The sequence below is a fragment of the Larus michahellis genome, chromosome 1 (assembly GCF_964199755.1).
Source record: "Larus michahellis chromosome 1, bLarMic1.1, whole genome shotgun sequence".
NCBI lineage: Eukaryota > Metazoa > Chordata > Aves > Charadriiformes > Laridae > Larus > Larus michahellis.
In genome coordinates this window covers 6,926,855-6,948,994 of record NC_133896.1, presented here as the reverse complement: position 1 = coordinate 6,948,994, position 22,140 = coordinate 6,926,855, and the positions used below count along the sequence as shown (strand labels likewise).

General features: G+C 43.9%; 1 protein-coding gene across 37 annotated transcripts in view; it reads right to left on the bottom strand.

The window, feature by feature from the left end:
* CELF2 (CUGBP Elav-like family member 2) overlaps window positions 1–22,140 on the bottom strand; it is a 559,698-nt gene that overhangs the window by 83,560 nt on the left and 453,998 nt on the right. For all 37 annotated transcript variants that reach the window (XM_074573263.1, XM_074573258.1, XM_074573267.1 and 34 more), the window contains one exon: window positions 13,848–13,930. In XM_074573263.1, coding sequence (XP_074429364.1) covers window positions 13,848–13,930 — 83 coding nt within the window. The remainder of the gene's footprint in view (window positions 1–13,847; window positions 13,931–22,140) is intronic.

Below are 22,140 nucleotides of genomic sequence, written 5' to 3'. Positions count from 1 at the left end.
CAAATCTAAGAGCTCCAGCCCTCTCCGCTCCCCCATATTAATATTTGCAAAACAGGACCAAAGCAAAGCCAAAACACACCACCCGTTATCTCATTTTCTATGAAAAGTCCTCTATGAAAATCTCCTATGAAGGCAGCACAGCAGACACTTGTGCTTACTTGAGGGGTCTGCAGAGGCATATCACCCTTTTTTTCTCCTAGCAAAAGTCAAATCCCCTGCTTAGGAAGTACGGACTCCTGACGGCATGCTCAGGGAAGTTTGCCCTTCTCATTTATGACTTCGGGACCTTTGAAGACTCAAGATGATGCTCCCACCTTAATAAAACCCTCTCCTGCTGCCAAACGGAAATCTTTAAGTAGCTCAGGCTGTGGGCATCATTTCACGATGCTAATGTTTGAGCCTGGTCCCCACAAAACTCCTCTCTTTCCACATACATCCCTCTGATTCCACATGAACATCTAGGATGACTTTTAGAAATTCATCCAGAAAACAAAGGAGTCTTCTACCCCCTTCTCCTCCTCCCCCAAAAATGCAATCCCAAACAAAACCAAAACAAATTCTCTTCTAGGCTACCAACGGCCGTGAAGAAATTTAGTTTAAAGGAAAGGTTTTTAAAAACATGCGATGGCTTTTGTAATGCAAAACACAAACTCGGCTGTGACGGAGGGCATGACTACCAGGATATTAAAGGCTTGTTTTGCAGAAGTTTTATTTTAAGATTTACGATGTTCTGTGCCTGCATGTACTGTCTCCTCCGTGAACTATGCTCTGGGAAAACACCATGTGATTATGCTCAGCAATATCCTCTACACTGGCCAAACTGAAATTCAGGAAATAACCCTTTAAAGGGAATGACCAGCAACAGCAAGATTTCAGAAAGGCAAGAAAGCAGCATCAGGGGTCCTCGGTTTCTTTCACAACGTTACCTCGTCCACACTTATCTTGTCCATTTTTGGCTTCCATTCAATAAGAGAGAAACCAGCCTCAACCACTCCCTCAGCTTCGCATCACAGATTTTTCTGTTCATTTACTAAGCGGATCTTCTGCCTGACTCTTTCTGCAGCATGGAAGAAGAAGGTCACCTTGATCCGGCAAGGCACTTGGTCTCCTCTTCTGACAGAAACTAGAGTCTATTATTTGGTACAAACCTGAAATTCTAGGCTATGGGATTTTTTTTTTTTTTTTAATGTAAAGCTTTTTTAAAGTTCTTGTTGGAAAGCTTTCATATTTGCATTACAATGTACCAGCAAGAACATCTTCTAGCTAAAAAGTGTGATTGAGGTAAGTCTAAAATAAGCCCCCAAAACATCCAAATTGTAACTTCTATTGAAATTCTACCTTTTAAATTAGAGCAAAGGGTACAATTTATAGCAAGAGCTGGCACCAATGATGCAGGGATGCTGCCGTTTTCACTTAGCAAAGGTGCCGAGCAGTTCTGAGTCCAGAATACATGTCTTGATTCGCAATTCCCACCTCTCCAGCAGTCACGCAGGCAGACAAATTCCTCCCAGTTACCAAACACAGACTCATCCAGATTTCTTCAAAAGTCACATACGAGCCCCAAACTACTTGTCAACGTGGATGCTTCTCTAAATATTGCAGGGAATAGCCAAAGCATTCAGGTAGAAAAGGGGTTTGGAATGAAGATGTCAGAAATCCTGCTCTCCTGACTGAGATCAGCTGGGGTAAGTAGTACAGTTTTATTGTTTAACCGGCAGAGCCATAATATTTTATGCCAAATGAGGATATGGCTCATAAATTCTATTTAAGCTCTCCATGAGCTGAAGTTACAGGAATTTTCCACAACTATCCAGTATCAGCATCCAAATAAAAGCTCTCGGTGTTATGCCAATACTCTGCAGTGGTGAAATAATCTGGCTGTGGAGAGAGAATGAAAAAAGATAGCTCGATATTCGATCTACCTACGAAAGCAGAATGTTACCGCAGTCGCCAGCCACAACCATACACAAACACACACTGTCCACAGGAAAATAAGCACGTCTAGTTGTGTATACATACAATTACAAACAGCAGTAAGAATCACATTAAGTAACCATGTAATTTTTAACCACCCTTTGTACGAACTCATTCTCTTTAATATTTTAGCATCTCTCTAGCGAATGTATTTTGCCAGTGCTTTCTTTGGGATAAGGAAAGTATTTTTTATTCATACTAAACATGCAGTATACATTTATAATGCTAATCTTAAGGAATTCTAATGTATTTAAATATTTCCCTCAATAGGTACTTGGGAAGTTAAACAAACAAAAAAATAAATGGACAACATTAGCAGAAACATATATTTTTGAAGAATGAGTCAGTTCCAGCTGGCTGTGGTATTTGGACTGAGCTGTGATTAAGCTTTCATTAGTAAAAGGGACAGTATCAGGAACAGTAAAGCCAAAATCAACCTGCCTCCACCCATCTGCAAAGCCCTGAACTAGCATCTGACCCCAAATAGGAACCTTACTGCATTTTTCCAGAAACTGGGCCCCTTGATTCCCTTGAAAAAAACACCTGCATGCTTCATTTAGTGCCTATAAATGCCAGTATGTGAAAAGCTGTCTTCTCTTACTTATTCTTTATATTGCTATTCTACTCAATTAGAAGTTTTCTCTGCGTTGTGCCCCACGAGTAACATTTTTATGCACGACTTGCCTAAAGGTCAAAGAAATCTCTTTGCAGAGATGGCTTCAGGTGGAACAGCTGGAGGCCATGGAGAGCTATCGGGAAGGTCCTCTGATAAAACCAGCTGAGCACAAAGCTCTTCCGTCATTCATCCTACCTGCTCCAAAGGTCGCAGTGGGAGCTACTGCAACGCCTTGAACTCCCAGTTTCTCAGCGTATGCTATTTTTTTCCGAGCAGGGCTAATGCAGCCTGAGGGTTGTTGCAGCTGCGGCGAAGCAAGAGGAGGGCAATGAAAGCAGAGGGGAAGACGGCATGGGTGCAGAAAAGAAATTTTCACCAAGTCACACCCTCTATTTTTGGCTCTCATGTCAACAGGGAGGAAGACAAGTGCCAGACATGAGAGCCGTTAGCTATCAGGCTACTTTTAAAGGGGGATAAATTCATGTCATTCTTTGCAAAATGAATAGGGTCACAAGAGGCAAGGGACACGCCTGCCTGAGCAACCCTCAGAGCCCTCCAGACACAGGCGCACAAGCACAGCATTTAAACTGACTGTGGCTCTTACTTACCGGCATCTTTCTTTTTGGTTAATCATATATTTTTGTACAAATAGGAGGGTTCTATATTCACGCAAGCATAGCAATTTCTTCCACTTCCTAGTAATTGCAGAAATGAGAGATGAAAAAATCCAGTAGCTCATCTCGAATGACTTAATGCCAATACAGGATTACTGACTATCATATATTTTCTAATTCTTTCCTGCCCCAAACGCCCCTAAGGATCGGGATTTAAGTTTGTTTCTTTCAGAAGATTATTCTAATTGGACAGATACCGTTTTTTTCCTGATACTTGATCTAAGTTTTACTTCACCTCTTATGAAGGTAAATCCTCAATTCTGTGTACAATCAAAAATAATTCCCGTTTGTCACTGGCATTTGAGCAGTGCTTGGCCCTGGAGGAAACGAATGCACCATCCTACATCCAGGCCGCTGCGGATGCTTGGTGAGGTACTCCCACAGCAGCACCTACCCTCTCTGTATTCCTCGTAATATTTGAAATGAACGCACTGTATAATAACACAGCCCATTTTCCTCTAAGGTACTGTTATGAATTGGCCACAAAATAGTATTAGTCGCTGTCTGGCGGATACCGGCTCAAGTGACGGTCTAGAACACAAACTCCCACCATCTGAGCCAGTCACAGCTGAATGGAAATGGAAAGGTATCACGTACCTGGCGTCTCCGCATGAGGCTGTAATCCCATTGAGAGATCCTGGCAGTGGTAAGGAACACTGGAGTGTTTTGTTTATTTTCGCGGTGGAATTACAAGCTTCGCTTATGGAGGTACCTGACTTTCAGTTCTTACTTTAAAACTCCTCTTATCCTCTGATTAGCGTCTTATTTTCCACAATCTTATTTTCCTCAACCCAGAATCCTACGTTCTCTATCTTGAAATCAATGATAAGGCTCTATTCATACTTTCTTAAAGATCGTTGCAGACTTTCAATTATTCCTTTCAACCATGAGCTGCTTTTTTTTCTTTCTTTCTATGTTGTTTTTTTTTTTCCCCCCCTGTGTTTCTCCTTCAGAAGAGAAAATTTCCACTCGCTGCAACTTGTAATGGTTGCAAGTGGGATTGGGTGAGCGTTCCTAGCATGAATGACGGAGGCAATGTATTCATGAGGCTCCCTGATACATTGCAAATTCCTTTTGCAAAGAAGCAAAGTTGCTTATTCTAACCCCTGCTTGTGCAGCCCCCCCCGTCCTGCGAGGGGAGATAGCCCATCTCCCCGAGTTACAATAGGGCGAGAGCTGGGACTGGCTGCAGACTGCTTTAATGCCACTCTTAATGACAACTTGTGAAGATTAGGAAGTTGTCAGAATCAGATATCAGCAAAAGCTCCAGCTTGCTTTGTGAAGGCAGTCTGAATTAATTAATGGGTAGCTTTCCTTTGATATCGCTTTGATATTTGTCTGCAGCTGGATAAAAATCAACCACAAAGGAAGCTACATTTTGTTTACCACTGCTTAAGACTCTGTTTAGTTCAATGCTTTTTTTTTTTTTTCTTCTTTTTTTTCCCCTTCCCCTTTTGCAGTTTTTGCTTTTTTAACTTCCTTGGCACAAGGCAATAGAGATAGGCTTCCGTTAATAAATGGAGTTACGGTGGCATGTTTTTCAATGACTGCTTCTCCCCGCTCCTGGAGATACTCAGGCTACGTTCTGGGAGCAAAGCCATTACTGATTTCAGCAAGGCTGCAAGTGAAAAGATGGACCGTTCCAAAAGTAAGACAAACATTAGCCTTGCCCACTCTGGCACGGCTTTTCGCATTAAAAGGTATTTAACCCTTTAATGGTATTTTCTCTCTGTTTTCGAGGGTGCTGATCACTTGCTCCACACACTGACAGCCTGAAGTACAAGCTCTGCAACTAAGGGTCTCCGTTAACTTCTCAGGGTGGGAATTCACAGCCCATTGCAGCGTCTCTAAAGGTTTGGGATGTCTACCACGACAATCAGATGAACACGTCTGTACCCCAAAGAGGTGCTTGGACCCAAAAGAATCCCCCAGTTATTTCTAGCAGCCCCAGTGACCCCAGTGGCTGGCAGGAGGAGAAAGGACTGCTCTCCACACCGCAAGCGAAGAGCAGGCAAAGAAGTGGCTCTTCCAACTAAGCTGAGGAAGATGGTAATTTCTTCCAGAGAATGAGCAAAAAAATCAATTACCTCTCCGGGTCTGCAAAGAGTATTTTTAATTAGGCAGAATATAATTGCCCAAAGTGCGTTATTAGAGCAGGAGGCTCTAAATAAGCCACCCAGTTTCACATGGTGTTCCAGGACATATTATGGGGTTTCTAACGACCACAGGGAAGACAGAACGTATGTTTTCTCTCTCCTCATGTATGCTGTCACATGCAACAGCACGGGGTATCTAAACAGCATGGTTCATTATCCGGTTGAGATGGGAGAAAGCTAGCTAGGGATGCCCCAGCTTCCCGCGCCACCCCGGGAGTACGAACACCGAATGAGCCAACGTTGCATCCCTTCGACAGCGACGCGCAGAGCCACAGACCACACAGCAGCGGTCTCTGAAAGGAGCTGCAGAGCTCACAGGGTTGGACTGCCTGGCAGAAGGACGCTGAACAAACAATCTCTCTGTTATAAAAATGCCACGAAGCCCAGGCTCTTTAGTCATAATATAACTCAGATCCATGGACGCCAAACGTTGCTATCGAGGCAGGTAAATGGCATCCAAGGGCACCTCTAATGATGTTGCTTCCTGATGCCTGCAACGTTGTTTATGATTTGCCTTTCTAATTTCACTACGGCAGGAGTAGTCAGACAGCTAGGCAGGCTCCCTGAACTAGTTTTTCATTACGAAGACAATTTTAATAGCTTGTGTCATGGTGCTAATGAGGCTGACTGAAGCACCTGTACTTTCTGTTCCGGATAACAGAAAACAGCTAACACCAGCGGGAGGATAAATAGCAGTTCAAGGGAGTGCCTGGGCTATTATCCTTAGCTAAGCATCCCACCTAAATCTCGGTGAGCTTTGCAATACCCTAGAGTACTCCAGTGATGGCCTCTCAATTCTGTTCAGAGTTTTCCGTTCTGAAGCGCACAGCAAAAGGTTCTCCAGGCAGTGGGTTTTGGATACCCAGCTTGAAAGCCATGTCCTGCGAACAGATCCAGCCTCCCTGAGTAAGATGTTCTAAGTTGGCCATTAAATTCTGGAGGCATTTTGCGAAGTGATGACCTCAACTGTCCGGAGTTATGGAAATCAGAGGTAAAGCCCAGTGTCACACGCCAGAACAGCTTGGCCTTTTGGGGATGGGCTTCACATCAGGGAATTTTTCTGAGGTTAAGCCTGTATTATGCGTAACTTGGTTTCCATCCCAATATTATTACACTGCAAAGCTGCGCAAAAAAAATAATCCTGAACTACTCCAAAAGAGCTCTTTAAAAAAGCTAGCGTGCATCTAACTGCATTTGCAGCTGGGCTAATGTGCTCTTGCTTCTCAGCAGATCTGCTACACCAGGGTAAAGCAAAAGCCTGATGTGAACATCTAAGACCTGAAACAGCTCACTGATGCCCACGCCCAGCAGCTCTGCACCTTCCCGACACATCCCAGGGGTTAGGCTGGGGCATCACCCCCCCATGTAAGGCAGATCAAGGTTCAGCCTCCTCCTCCCAGTGCTTCAGGTCAATGGATCTTCCTGCACTTCCCTGTTCTTGGAGAGTACCTTCCAAACGTTTGAAGCTTTTCCAAATAATAAAAATACTTACTGCAGCATGGACTCGTAGCCAGATATCACAATTTTTGAGTCACTGCCCTCAGCACAAGGCAACCAAGTGCTTTTACTTGCTTTCTCTCAACTCCATGAGAGTTTAATATTTCCATACACAGCTTCAAGACAAGAAACAGTGACCTCCAATCTCAGCTAAGTCTGGTGGTCAAGGCTCTGCTACGTCAATTCGAGTTAAATCCTTACAACAAACAAGGCAGAGAGGGTACGAGCTGCATTCTCCTGCATGCCAGAAAGCTATCCTAATGATCGGGCTGTATGGGAAGGTGAATCTGCCCCCCAGCCTTCATTGAGAAAAAAGGGACAATATAATTATGAATTAAATGTTTTGCTCAATTTAGAGAAGTTACTGTCACTTAGCTGGTATTATCCTCTCCCTATGCCTGTACAACATGCCATTAAGCTGCAAGTTCAGCTGCTTACAGGGATTTCATTGGGCTCCTAAGTCGCTTTTTACCATTTTATGAATTTGGGGTTGGTGATCCAGTCTGTCTTGCACAGTAGTGGTAGACGCAAACCCAACTTTTCTACTACGGTACCTGAATTTAGTGCAAATATTGATTTTTTCATTTAAGTGGCAAAGTCAGTGCAACTTTTTTTGAGGGCAAAGGTGGAAGTGGTGTATTTGCATAATAAAAAAATCACTTCTGAGCTCGACAAAATGTACCATTAAGTGGTTCCATTTGCATAGTATTTTAAAGGAAGAAATGGGCCCGATTCACTTTCTCAACATCATTCAATGTCTGATAGTTCAGTTCCTAGGAATAGGCACTCCCTGGGAATTCTCTGCTTTCCCATCTGGTTATTTTTATCATTTAAACAGTTCTAGACTTTTCGGATCCTTCATTAAACAGCATCTGGCCATGCTATATGGGTACTGAATTAGTTTAATTTGTCATCATAAATCAATCACTCCAATCCCTTAACTAACTTAATTGCTCCTTGAATTCCCTTTCTGTTTGTCAAAATCTCTCAAAGTCACTGATATCTCATAGTCAGGCTATTATTCAAGTCATATTGGATGATTACCATTTTATTACAGGTAATTTTTACATAATGTTCACACAGTACTGACAACTTATAAGGCCTAAAGCACAGAAGGGAACTGGATATTAAAATGCTACTCCAAAAAGTAGCTCAGGATGCAAAGTGAAAATCAGAAATATATTTGGTTTTTTGCTTCTTGTTGGACAAATGGTATTTTATCAGCAAGTGAACGGGGATTCATAGTGAGTCGTCACGGATGCCTGCATTTTGAAACAGATTATTCTGAAGGTTAACTAACCTGCCAAACTGATCCGGCACAGTGCTGAGATTTCTCTCCCACGTTACAACCCCTGAAGCCCTGTGTCCCCGGAGGGGCCGCGGTGCTGCCCTGCCCGTACACGCGATACCCACACCGGGGCACGCGGCGAGACCGAGCGCGTTCGACACTCAACGTGAAACCCGAGCTGGTCTGCCGGGGCGAGGGGAAGCCCCAAAGCTGACTGGCATCCTGCTGATGATTGTCGGCCTGGTGGAGGGCAGAATGAGGTGAACGGGCACCAAAAGAGAAGAATGATCTAAGTTCCTTTTTAAAAAGCAGCTTTTCATATTCTACAGCCTTAAGTGGACCCTGAGGTTTCCTTACAGCCAGCGCAGAATACTTAGGGAAAAGTTTCCTTTAGAGCAGTCCTGTTTCCCTATCACTTAAACGGCATTTAATAAAACCAGTAGCGAGTCTTATAATGTAAAAACTGAAAAATCTTTCCCTCGACAACATCTGGCAAAAAAGGAAGCCATTAATATTTTACAAGACAGTTAGATCCTACAAACTCCACCTTGCTGTTAAAATTTTAAGAGCTTTTTCAAAACTGTATTTCTCCATTGTTAAACCCTTAATTAAATTGATTCATACAGCTAATGTCCTAATTTCCTGCCAGAACTTCAATACAAAGGGTTTGCTGCTACTTGGAATACGGTGTATCCCACTTGAAATAAGAACCATGTAAACCATTAGTCTGTGGGATGCACAGGAGTGCTGAGACATAAATCAGTGCAGGCTGCTAATTATTTCTGTGTTAACCTTAGCTATGAGGATATGTGCAAAAATATACATATAGGCAACAAATAATCGTTGCCATGTCAGACAAAGCATAGAATCATTTACGTTGGAAAAGACCTTTAAGATCACGGAGTCCAACCGTAAACCTAACACTGCCAAGTCCATCAATAAACCAATCTAAATCTAACTTCAAATACAAAACAAAGACTCCAAAGAGTTTTAGGGGTAGATTTTACAAATGGATTCCCATCAATTCCTGACTTCGAATAGGTTCTGCATGAGATTAAAGGAGTATTTATTCAGCAACTGGGCTCCAAGAACCTGACCAACATACAGTGCTCTTCCGTTACCTTTCTGCACTCAGCTCTTGCCAGGAAATCCTACCAGATTCACTAGTTAGCAGAATACAGCACATTGTCTTTTAAAACCAATGCACTTTAAAAGTAAAACAAACAACAAATGTCAGTGCCACAAAGGCAGCTTAAAGCAGTCCCTGCATACAGCTCTTTGAGGTTTGCTCTCTATACAGAAGCCAATTTTCACTAAGCAGCAAATTAGAGCACGGCGGGGACTAAGATTATTACATCTAACTGAAGGTAGAGAATAAATTTAGATGGGAGGAATTTATTGGATTATTTTGTTTAGGGAATAGAAGTTAAACACTTCTAACAAAGCCATGAGATTCTTAATGAAGATGAGACTAGTTGAGGCCTCAGCTCTACATCCCATCCCAAAGAAGCACATTTCTAAGATCATTATTACATTCAAATTGAGGTTTTCCCTTTTCGCCCTTCTGCCTTTTAAGACAAAATCCAGACCAGCGTTCCAAGAAAACCTGTCTGTAAGTTGAATAATAGAATCCCCATCCCTACGAGCCAGGATGTGAGCTGTGCGCTTGCACATTATATTTGAAAAGACGCATCTGGAAATTAATGCTGTTCATTAACGAGACAGAAAAGCCACTCGTGATGCCAGCACCAAGAAAATAGAAGAGAACCGTCCCTATTTTGCTGATATGCATCATATATATCAATATGCCTGTATTTCTCAAACATCGTATATCTTCTTCTCTGCCTAGTAGCAATCCTATCGTAACAAGTGATATCCAAATGCATTTTGGGCGAAAGATAAAAGCTCCGTTATATGACAAGGAATACTATGACTAACAGAGAGATTATACTAATCACGAGTCAAAAGACAATGTTTGATCCTACTGATGCTGAAAGTTTTTAAAATTTTTTAAAAAATCTTTTGAATGAATTTTATCCTCAGGAAAATGATTAAAACCAGAAAAGCCTTGAGATGTCAGCTGGTGACATGTTTTTCTTCTTTATCTTTCTTTTTTGTTGTTGTTGCTGTGAAAAAAAAATATCTGAGAGAATACAGCAAAGTGCATCATTAACTTCTTATTAATTTTATAATACAAAGGCAATTCAGTTAAAATAGTGGTGCTGCAACTTTAAATTACAGAACTGGCTTGGTATTTAATGAGAGATTTAGCACAGCGGGGTTTCTGTTAAATTAAGTTGTGCCTTCACATCACAGTGGGAAAACAGGTGTATATTGGTTTAGAATTATGGAAATGTTGACTAATTCCAAGGCTTGTAATCAAACAGCAAGGCACCCTGCAATATTTTCTTCCAAGATTCTGCATTAATCATTTATGTCTGGTCTTATTTTCTTCATGTCCACTACAAGGGTGCAGCTCAAAGGAGCCGATAAAGCGCTCGTGTTTTCGTATCTCTGCGAGGGATGAGGTCCACGCAAAAAGTAGATATAGAAACAGCACTGCAGGCTTTGCTCAAATACCTACCTAAATCAAACTGAACATGCAGTCTTGGAAGGGGGATAAATTTCACACTAAACCCCCACTTTTTTGGCTTCACCAGTGCTGAGCCAAAACCTGCTTCCCAGGACTGCATTTAAGAAACGAAGAGACTAAGCCCAGGAGTAGTCTGGCCTCTATCATTTAATGAACACAGAGGTGTTCCCTCCCACGCTTCCGCAGCGGTGCGGGCTGTACCTGAGCACAGGTGAAACGCAGGCGAGTTCCAACCCCGCAGCATCCCTGCAGCCCCCTGCTCCCGCGTCTGCCGCCACTCCTCACCTCACGCTAACAAATCACCTCCTTTGCCTCCGATTTTCTTCCTGGGCTATTTCAGGATGCCTCTTATCTGACGCACGGTGGTATTGCAGTGGCAGTGGAAGGCACGGATTCTTTTGTTTCTAGGAGACACCTTATTACTGAACCCCCTACATACCGTATCTCGTTTACTGGAAGCAAGCTGACACTTGATGCCCAAATGAACCTGATCCAAATTCATCCCTTATTGTAATTCTGCCAGACGACTGCTTCCATTTGCTCTGAGACTGTTTCGCACGTGAACCCATCCACTACCGATTCCTGCTTCTTCGGTGAAAGCTGCTTAGTGGGCCAGAGCTAACGACGTGAAAATTGCTAAAATTCATATAAGGAGAATCCTGCAGATGTGAAGTGTTTTCAGCACGTGTGCTGCAACTTTAGGGCGTGCTTAAATTACGTTATTTTGGGAGTACACAGATGCAGCATAACAGTATCGCCATATATGCTGAATGTCACCATGCAGCACATGCAAAACATAGAATCTGTTGTATAATATTTGCTGAACTGTTCTCAAAGAGAAGTAACGAATCTGTATTTGAGTCTCGTCTTTTTATTAGAGGTGTCCCTTTAAGAAGTAGGTATAACAACTTATCTCAAAGTAAAATCTTAACATCTCTGGCAGTATCAGGAATATTTTTAAAGCCCAGGCCCCAGAGTCATGGGAATGTAATTTTCACGTTTCCTTAAAAGAAAAGTTTGTAACCCCACAGTCAGGACAGAAAAACACAGCTTGAAAAGATAAGTTTTGAATGACAAAGAGCTAGAAGTACCATTTGAAATAAATATTCTATTTTTGAGCTTTAGTTAAAAAAAATATCAAAAGGTACAGTAGTCTCTTTAACTGCTGCATGCTTGTTAGCTGTACAAAAGCAGAGGAGAAAATGATGCCCTGCTCAAATAAGATGCAATGCAGAGCCGAGCCGGCTTTGCCACCTGTGCATGGGGCGGTCAGGGAAGGAGTCTGCCCCTCCGAGTCACCCGCTGGGATAACGCAGATCACCATGTCGTCTTTCAAACACGATCAGCCGTGATCTCTCAGACACAGCAGCCAGCTTACGGGGCTCAGGGAAGAACGGAGGAGCAAATGAAAGGACCCTCTCTGCTTCTAAGCGGGGCGATGTATAGATCTCGTGGTAGAGCTTCAGGGTAGGGTCCCACACCCCACCTGGACTCAGGGATGCTGGCGGGGCAGGTGCTGCTCCAGCAGCTTGGAACCACCTCCTCTGGAGCGTCCATCCTACCCAGCCAGTCAGCACAGCTGCTTGACTCAAGGCGTGTTGGAGAGCAATTCCACAACGAGTTGGGTTAACTGCAACATTAGCTGAATTGGGTTAGAGCCCTTCATCCAAGGGCTCGGCATTTTCTGGCAGTGGGGATGGGAACCCACAGCTGGGGCTGCAGAGCTAGAGGATGCTGTGAGTCTTCTCTCAGAGCCTTCCTTTCTCTCTGAGGATGGCATAGCCATCCTCTACGTCCTCAAAAGCTAAGTCTGACACCGGGAGGTTTGTAAGGTCCAGTTGCAAGGTCCAGGTGATGGTAAAAATCACTTGAATCTGAAGTGGCACCATTTTTATTTTCCTGTAGCTGGCCTATCTCTGCAGATTTTGTGCCACCCCTTCCAGCATCTTCACTTGCAAACAACAGAGGATTCCCATTTTACCTCTGTGAATGAGCAGGACTAACTATCTAACATACTTCCCTACGCTGGTCATTTCCATGACAGATGAGGTGGCTTTCCTAACAGGAGTTGCATAAAGTGAGTTGGCCAAATGTGAATTTTTCAAACACATAGTGTCCAATTTCACATACGGCACACAGGAAATAAAGGAGCTATTGGCCATATAACTGTCAGTCCAACCAATATGATATGTATTTACACAGCGTTGTACACATTTATTTATTTTTGAGTCTGTAACCATACACTCCAACCACTGAACACTTCCCCTACATTAAGAGGGGATATACCTCCATCCTTTATATTTTTCCTTTCACATCCCCAAATATTTGGGTACATTCAGGAGAAGAAAAGAAAACATTAGAACAAGAAGATTTCAGAGCTAAGTCATGCAATTACCAGTGATGTACCTCTCTGTCTGAACTACTGTAGGATAACACAAGCTACGGTTTGTACAACGCAACCACAACTGTTTTGACCACCGGTGTGATGTATCGGTGAGAACAGATTGCTAAGGAGAGGTGGTGGCAGGGAACAGGGTGACGCTGTGCACACCACTACGTGGTATCAGGCTGTATGGTACCCTGATGTGCAGCCCCCGCACCAAGGCAGTCAGGTTCTTTAGCAACTGAGTGGATAAAGGCTGCATTTAACAAAGCTGGCTGCATTTTGTCTTTTCCTCTTCTCTCCCTTTCCAAACTAGAAGCCCCAGTGGTGCAGTGTTTTTCTGCCATATGTTTATTCCCTTTCCCTCCCTCCCTCCCTCTTAAATAAAAAAAAATAAAATATTGAATCTACCTTGCACTTCAGTAACTGCCTCTAGTCAGCAGGAATCAGCACTGTTTCCAGCCAAGGGACTTTCTACAGAAGAGCAACTGCCTTTTGAGATGATGCCATTGCTACGGGACTGGCACCGTTACAGGACAGACCATCAGGTTCAGCCACCCCCCCTTGAAGACATCAAGGTCATTTGGGGCACCGAGCAGCATCTTGAGCAAAAGGGCTATTTTTCTGGCGATAAAATAATTAGGATCAAAAAGTAAATGTACTCACCCCAGGTAAAGTTTTAATATTGTGCAGTGCATTCTGTGCCTCAAGAGCAGCTTTTCTTGTATAAAATGTTACGAAACAACAACCTATAGAGAGAAATGAAAAGCTTTCAGAAATTAGTGAGTATGATTTGTGAGAGTACAATAGGGAGGGAGAAAAAACAGTGGTTGAACAACACATTATGAAAGCTGGAAATGTGAATTACCATGAGGCTGCCTGAATGACATGAATAAAAGAAAGCTTGTATGGTTTAAAATAAAAAGTCACCCCCTGTGCATTGCATCTATAGCACACCTACATTGTTAGTGAACTGTAATCACTTAGAAATTAAGTTAACCAAAATCCAATTGGCTTTGTACAGCGTAAATAAGGTTATATTTTTCTGAAGGCTCCCCATTATACTTCGAATATAAGCAACGTGGCAAGCTCAAGCTGCAGGAATTCATTGTTGCATCCCAGGCGGAATATCAGGTTAAAGCTGGACCTTATTTTAAGGGCCTTATATGCAAGAGCTAAGGTTTGCTCCCCACCATTTGAAACCCGGTAGGACTGGAGGTAGGACGCTCATCTCAGTTGCAGGAAGGAAGATAAGCTCCAGGAGAATTCACCACTGGTGGGACAGCGGGGGCTGCTGACGGTTGGCAGCACTAAGTGAGGCTGCATCCGCCTAACCTTCCGTAAAGCAGACAGTTTTGGTTTCCTTAATCCCTTCTTTATCCCTTTGGCAGCATGGTGCAGCTACGTGGTCTGTGGGACCAAACACAAGTTGTTGCCGCATTCTCCATTGCAAAGATGGAAAGGAACTCCTCCCGCAGCACACGCAACCCCGGCAGCTCAACACCGGCCCCAGGGCGAGGTCAGGGCTCACAGGTAGGTTCTCAGGGGACAGCTATAACACGATAGGCACGGCACAACGAAACGAGGACCAAAATTTGACTTGCTGCAGTCTGTAATGTCCCACAATAATGAAGTCCGCTCCCAGGGATGCACGGGGCACATGCGGAGAGCTTACTGCGGGAGGACCTTGCACCCACCTGGCAGGTGGGACGCTCAACATGCCTATCCCAGCTTGTGACTTCAACTTTACTTCCAGCGGGATGGAAACCACTTTGAGAGCAGCACTTGTGTGCATAACACAAGATTGCAGGTATAGACACAAGGAAAATTCACTTAAACAGCCCCCACCCAACACAGTAAATCAGTGATGTACACACACCCTTAGAGTCTAATCTGCTGCTGCTCTGGCCGTAAGGGTAAGGCTGAAGAGGGACATGGGCAGCTCCTGCTTCGGAGCCACGCCACACTAAGAAGAGACTCCAAAACTCCTATGGAGCTATGGAACCCCAGCTGCAGATGGGGTGCTCTGTGACCCAGCCACAACAAGGAGAGGGAAAATGTGCTGGGTAATGGTGGTTGGAAGGCAGAAGTAGCTACTGAAGCAAAAAACGTACTTCGTATCAAAGAGGATGATGCCAATTTTACTGATGAATCAGAAAACAATCCTTTTCTCTTAATCACAGATAGTTGCAACTCCAGAGAAATGCCAAAACCAAACAGTAAATAGAAGAAACGCTGGCTCTCGAGCCTCAGTGTTGCCTCAGAGCGTGACACAGATAAAATTAATCCGTCCTTCAGGCAGTGAGCAAAGCTGTTGCTTGCACCGGCTCCCTAATATTGACCAAGGTGAAACATCATGTCCCACCCTGCTTTTGTTCAACCTCGCAGCATCCCCGTAACAGCAAAGGAGACCTAGGGAAGAGTGTGCCCAGGAGAACACAGCCAGCAAACCTCTCCAGTAACCGTGTGGAGGTGGCCCATAGCACACCTTGGGAGGAAGGGCTGAAGCCAGAACTGCCCCTTCGCTGCTTCTCGCTTGGCTCAAGCCATGCGTTGTGCTGTGAGCCCTTCTTGTAGCTTTGCAGCCGGGCCAGCGACGACCATCACCTTTACACCTAGCAAAGGTAATCATGTATTCCCAGCTGGAATACAGTAAGTACACCTCTCAGTGCCTAAAGGGGGCTTACAGGAAGGATGGGGAGGGACTTTTTATCAGGGAGTGTAATGACAGGACACGGGGTGACGGTTTGAAACTGAAGGAGGGTAGATTTAGATTGGATATTAGGAAGGAATCCTTTACTGTGAGGGTGGTGAGACACTGGCCCAGGTTGCCCAGAGAAGCTGTGGCTGCCCCATCCCTGGAGGTGTTCAAGGCCAGGCTGGATGGGGCTTGGAGCAACCTGGTCTAGTGGGAGGTGTCCCTGCCCAGGGCAGCAGGGGGGTGGAACGAGATGAGCTTTAAAGTCCTTTCCAACCCGAACCACTCTAGTGATTCTGTGATTCTAAGTTTATCCCTCACACTTGCAGGCAACACAATACACGGACAGGCAGGTAATGCAGACTTAACGCAGCTGGGAGAAACATTTTTCACATTGCCAACAGGTTCCTTAAATTTCACAGTTTACAATAGGGACAGTTTAATAATTATTTCAGTGAGCTGAACATCGTTTGGCAGGGATGTGTATTACAGATAGCCACAGCCTTTTAAGGTTTGTGCTTCCTCTGAGAGTCTCTAAACCTTCTATTTCACTAGAAAATTCTGAAAATTTAAATTATTTTACTCTGGAATCAAAACGGCAAACAAATCCAAGTTTGTGACATTTAGTAGCGTGACTTTGAGAAAGCATTGTGATGTTTTCCTATCCTGCCATGCCAGCTCCAAGGTCTATCTTCTATTGTTTCTTCATTTTATTTATTATCTTTTTAATATAAAGCTTTTTAACGAGGAGAGAGGATTCAGAGGGGAAAATATCAAGCAGTAGTCATGACTTTGCAATTGTGACGTCCTTTGCCATGGGTCCAAAGAGTTTCATTTTAGATTTCAGCTCTGTGGGTTTATTCCGATAAGGGGAAATTTGAAATCTATTGGTTTATCATTCTTGGCACTACTTGAAAGAACTGCACTTGAAAGATGAATATACTGCGAAATACCCTTTAACTAGTCATTTTTGGGAAGTAATAGTGCAGGAGAGAAAAATGTCTCTGTGAATGAGGACTGGGAGAAAACAGTAGCCTAATGGGAAATGTGCAGATGTTTCAGGCAGGTCATTGGACCTTGACAAAAATGGAGACTTCTAAGCTCACGGGCCAATGCATCTGAAAATGCACATGGATAAAATCCATCTCTGGACTCATTTTGCTCGTATCTTCTTAAAAAGCCACATCAAACCAAGAGAGGGTTTGCTGTGCTTTGAAGAGAGCATGGGCACCGGTGGTGGACGCCTGGTTCTGAAGCTATCTGCTAAAGAGGTCAGGGCTGGACTAAAAAGAGAAAATAAGAAAATGCAGAAGAACAGAAAAGGCAAAAGTGCACACGGTGCCGAAGGAAACGCTATAGCTCGTCCCATGGACTCTCCAGAGGTGCTCGCTGCCAAGTTACGCAAACCGCTGCAGCTCCAATGGGTTGGCTTTGAAGATGCCTCCAGTGAAAATCCCTTTGGCTCGGTACCACGCCCCGTTGGAGAAAGTACCAAATTCAGTCCTTTCTGCCAAAATACTGGAAGGGAAGACACCTGTGTAAGAGCACAGAGCCACTCTGTGCTTTAGGACTGGTAGCTGGCCCCTGCTGAAAGACAACTAGGAAATGACTTTTCTTCCTCCATTTTCCCTAAGAAAATGTAATATTGGCAAAGACAAAACAGTGACACCACTGGGAAAGAAAAAGTACATTTCCTACTAAGAGAAAGGAAAAAAAAACCCCAACCCTCCTCTCTCCAGCCCCTTGCACACATAATTTTGTCTTCGTCACCCACAAACTTGACAGCAGCCTGAACCACAACTAAACTTTTCTGATGTCCAAATAACTGAAAGCCTGACTGATAACCTCCTCCCCTCCTCGTCAGGACAACTTAAAGGGTGAATTGGTTTGTGGACACGGTTCTGCCGATCCTCAACAGCCTGAAATACAGCCCGGTTTAACTCCATGTGGGCTACTACCTCCTTCTTGAGCAAAGAAATAAGAGTTTGTGCTGCCAGTCAGTGCCTCCAAAGCAGCGAATTTGCCTTTTGGTACGCCGGTCGTGCTCTACTTGGAACCGGTATTTACTACAGTGTCAGACATCTCTTCTTTGTACCTAAAAAAAATACTGAATGAATCATGCGGATCCCTCCAGTCCCTTAAGGACATCGGCAACAACTTCATGGCTATCCTGCCAGATGCTTGAACAGACTGAATAAAACCTGCCACCCCGCGCTGCACAGCGTCTGATAGCAACAAATGGGATGCCTGAGAAACAAAGGCAGAAACCAGCCCTACTTCTCAAAGCATCTGACGAGAAAACGCTGCGCTGTGTACACTACAATGATCAGCTGCAACACCTCATTAAAAAAAAAGGAAAAGATCCCTGATTTCAGCTTGTTTTCTCTCTCTTCTTTTTTTTTTTTCTTTTTTTTTTCAAAGGAAATTTAGTGCCAGAAAAAGACCTCAAGGCCCCAGCCATTGGGAGAGAGTTGACACATTCAATTCTCCGCGACACATTCAATTCACAAGCCCCTGCTCAGGCTGCCAAAGGCACCAATTAGCACCAGTGGTGGAGATTTTATTTATTTAATTTCCACGGAAACCTGTTTAGCAAGACGCCGACAGGGGCAAACAGCCTTGCGTATGGCTAGAAACAGCTTTACTCGAGTCGCTGTCAAAGATGGCAGCAATGGATTTCATGGGGATTGTGCAGCCACGGCTTCACTAAAGCAACCATTCAGAAGTCAGGGATGGGCAAAAAAAGAGGAAATGGTGTACCCAGGAATTTCTGCTGGCAGCGAACCTGGGTTTCTGGAGGACATCTGTGTGCGTTGTGGAATTATGACAAATTACAGTGTTTTCACCCAGAAACTTCAAAAAAATGCCATTCCTCCCACGAACAAGAGGATTTTTTTTTTCGAAGAGCTGTTAGGGACCTCCTGTCAAGGGACTCCTCCTCCCGTGCGACTTCTGCTCTACGACTCAAATCAGCCACCTGTGAAACCCTTGCCCCCACTCACCCAGCAGAGCAGACGGGGCTTTGTTAGCCTGCAAGATACAGCCGTACGACATCGCGAGGAGCTCCGTCGCGTCGTTATTTTTATCGCTTTCTCCCAATTCAAGCACAGGCTAATTACTCCGTGAGAGCTGTTTACATTCCTAATTTTGAACAACTAACAAAAGGAAGCTCTCCTCCACTCGGAGATGTGGCTTACCCAGTCCTCGCTGGCTTTTAACGGCACTGGGATCTGTTTAAGAGGCTTAATCTCTCAGCCAGGATTTCATGCTTGAATGAATACGGCAACCTCCATCTTGCTTCGAGTCTCTTAGAGCTCCCTAAACCGAGTATGCGGTTCCGAGGTTACAGTTGCCAGGAATTACACACGTCCAACCAATATGAGAAAATAACCCTTGGACGTGGGCAGGAATTAAAACACGTTATTCTACAAGATGCTCTGAGGTTTTGATTTACTTGAAGAGAAACGTGCTGCAATTTCCCAGGCCTGAAAATTTAACTTTCGGGAACTAAAAGAGAAAAGATACAGGACAAAAAAAAAAAAAACAAAAAAAAACCCCTTATATTCTTTTGTCTGATTTATGAGTTTCTATAGTTTTCAACTGTCAAAATTTGTCAGTGTGGATCTCTCCTGCGTTGTGCATATTATCACCTGCTGCCAGTATCTGAACCCTAACCATAGGGTATAGAAATACAAGAGCTTATCAGTGCGCCTGCAAAGCCTGCAACAACTTAAAAGTATGAAATTTGCTTTACCTTCTAGACTAATAAAATAAACACTTCAAAACAGCTATAATGATTATCTGATGATTGAACTCTGTATTCTTTTAGCAAGTAATGGAATCCTGGCAGACAAATTCAATTCAAAATACATTCACATTCAGGACATCAACAAAGTCATCATGTTGTGAATTGAAAATTCCTTTAAAGGCTGCGTTTGAATTCTAAGGGGCTGACAGATCAAGGGACTGAAGGCCCTGGAAGGCTAAATGAGTGAAGTCCCGCTATGTTTCTTTCTTTCTGTGAATGAAGCTCATTTTTGTGTGTGCATTTGCAAGCAGAACAGGTGCTGGCTTCATACACGCTTGGAATCTCAATGGGGACAGTAGCTTCTTGTCAATCCAGCACAGTTCAAGCCAGTTTAAGTTAAGGAGGATTTCTTTTTCTTTCTCCCTCCAAATGTTCCGCTCCTGATTTCCACATTCACTCCTCCACTACCAAAATCTAAACGTTACACTGTGATTTAACAGGGCTGCCTTTTAAAAGGGTCCCTTGCATTCCAGCTGTTCCCCCGAACGCTGAAATACGTGCTCCGTAAATCACAAACAGCTGCCTCAACAGGGTGATTTGCAACCAAACCCACCATGACCTTCACTGTCATTTTCCAAAAGGCAATGAAGACGCAAAAAATTCTCTTCCCGTAAAGCCACTGAAAAGACCTGTCGCTACAGGAGTTCAGGTGCGTGGCTGGGCGACAAGTTTTTCACGTTCGTTAAATTTGGTGCCGTGCAATGGGAGCCTTGTCCGGCATTTCATCTGTATTACAGATTTTAGTGCAATTAGCTAACCAGCATGGAAGACACCAGTCTAGTATTCGGAGAAGTGTTTCAAGTCTTAAGAGATTTTGGTTGGGTGATGCCATACAAAACCAGAGAAAAACACAAACTGCTTGAATAGCAGATACAGATATTCCTGACAAAGAAAAGCAAAAAAAAAAACCTTTCCAGAAATAAAAATCCAACTATTTCTGTAATTCTGCTGAACAGAAAAAGAGGGTGGCTAAAACAGGGATGCATTTGGGTTCCTACCTGCACCATCCTCTTGCTCTATTGTAGATGGAGGCACTTGAGAGTACGATGGCAATGATTCACTGCCGAAGCAATCCCTGATAGAATTGCCATATACTGCAGAAATCAACCTTTAACGATGCTGCCTCCCAATTAGCTCAAGTTTGCTAATAGTTTGATATAATTGGCACCCTGATGGAAACCGTATTACCGATCCTGTCACCAGCCAGGAAACCGCATCACCACTCTAATGACAGCACATATTATAGCGATGCCACTTCTAATATTAATACATTAGCTGAAGGTAGGCAGGGGCTCGTATGCGAGAAGGATTCGTGACCGGGACGTGCCAAATTCCACCCTGTGCTCTATTTTTCCTCCTGGTTGTAACATCCAGGGCGGCGATGCACCGGCCCCAGCGTGCCCCGAACTGCCCCTATCGCGTTAAAGCACAAATGCTGCAGGCTGGTAACAGCCCTGTAAATGGCCAGTGAAAAATGATCCCACGGAGCTCAATTTTTTCTCTCCATGCCTTGCAAGTTACGACGGCCTTTCTGTTAATTGGCCACAAGTCCTAGTTTGCTGTCAGCCTTCAGCTGCACCGGGGAGCTCTTTTGGAGGAGTCGCACTCTGTCATTCCCGTACCCTTGTGAATACAAATGCTCTCTATAAATGTCCTCTGCCTACAAAATGGAAGTGGGCTTTTTTTTTTTTTTTTTTTGACCTAGATTAAATCTGCTGCATTTTCAAGCCTTTTGGGAAAGCAACTAAGAACTAATATGCACCGGTTAGTGTGCCACAACACTTCCCTACCCATTATTATGTAAATTTTGACTAAAGTGCAACACAGATAGAAAAGATATCAAGGCCAGAATTGCCAGAATCTGCTTTTCTTGCTCTCTGAAGTAAGCCACTTATATCAAAGTTTTAAATGGCTAACAGCTGTAGAAGTATCTGAAGAATGTCAATGTACATTTTTTCCTATAGGACAATTAGAGCTTTTAGCAAATTCCGACACCTGTCCCCCCCAACCTGTGTAATGACCGGGAAGCGAATGGCCAGCACGTTGGTACGGTGTGTTGGGGCTTTCTGGTTTATTTTTGAAGAAAGGGGCCAACTTCCACATCTGCAGCTTGAAAATACTCATTCGATATTTGCACTAGATGCTGATAAAAGGCGGGGGAGAGGGGGGGAAGCAGATGCAGAATTGGATTATATACGTGGTGGCAGGGTAAATAAATACATACAAATCAGGTTTCTATCAACACGGTAATTTCATGTCATTACTCGCTAGTCTGTCCCTAAAGAGACCATCACTGCACGAGCTGAGCTGTAATAGTCGGGGCTTACTGGCGGATGAGAGATGTCCAAACGTAAACTCAGAAAGTGCTGTGGAGATATTGATGAGCAGTTGGTGGCCTTGGACCCGCACATCAGTAGTGTGTCGACACCTCGATCTGCAGGTTCATGGAAACA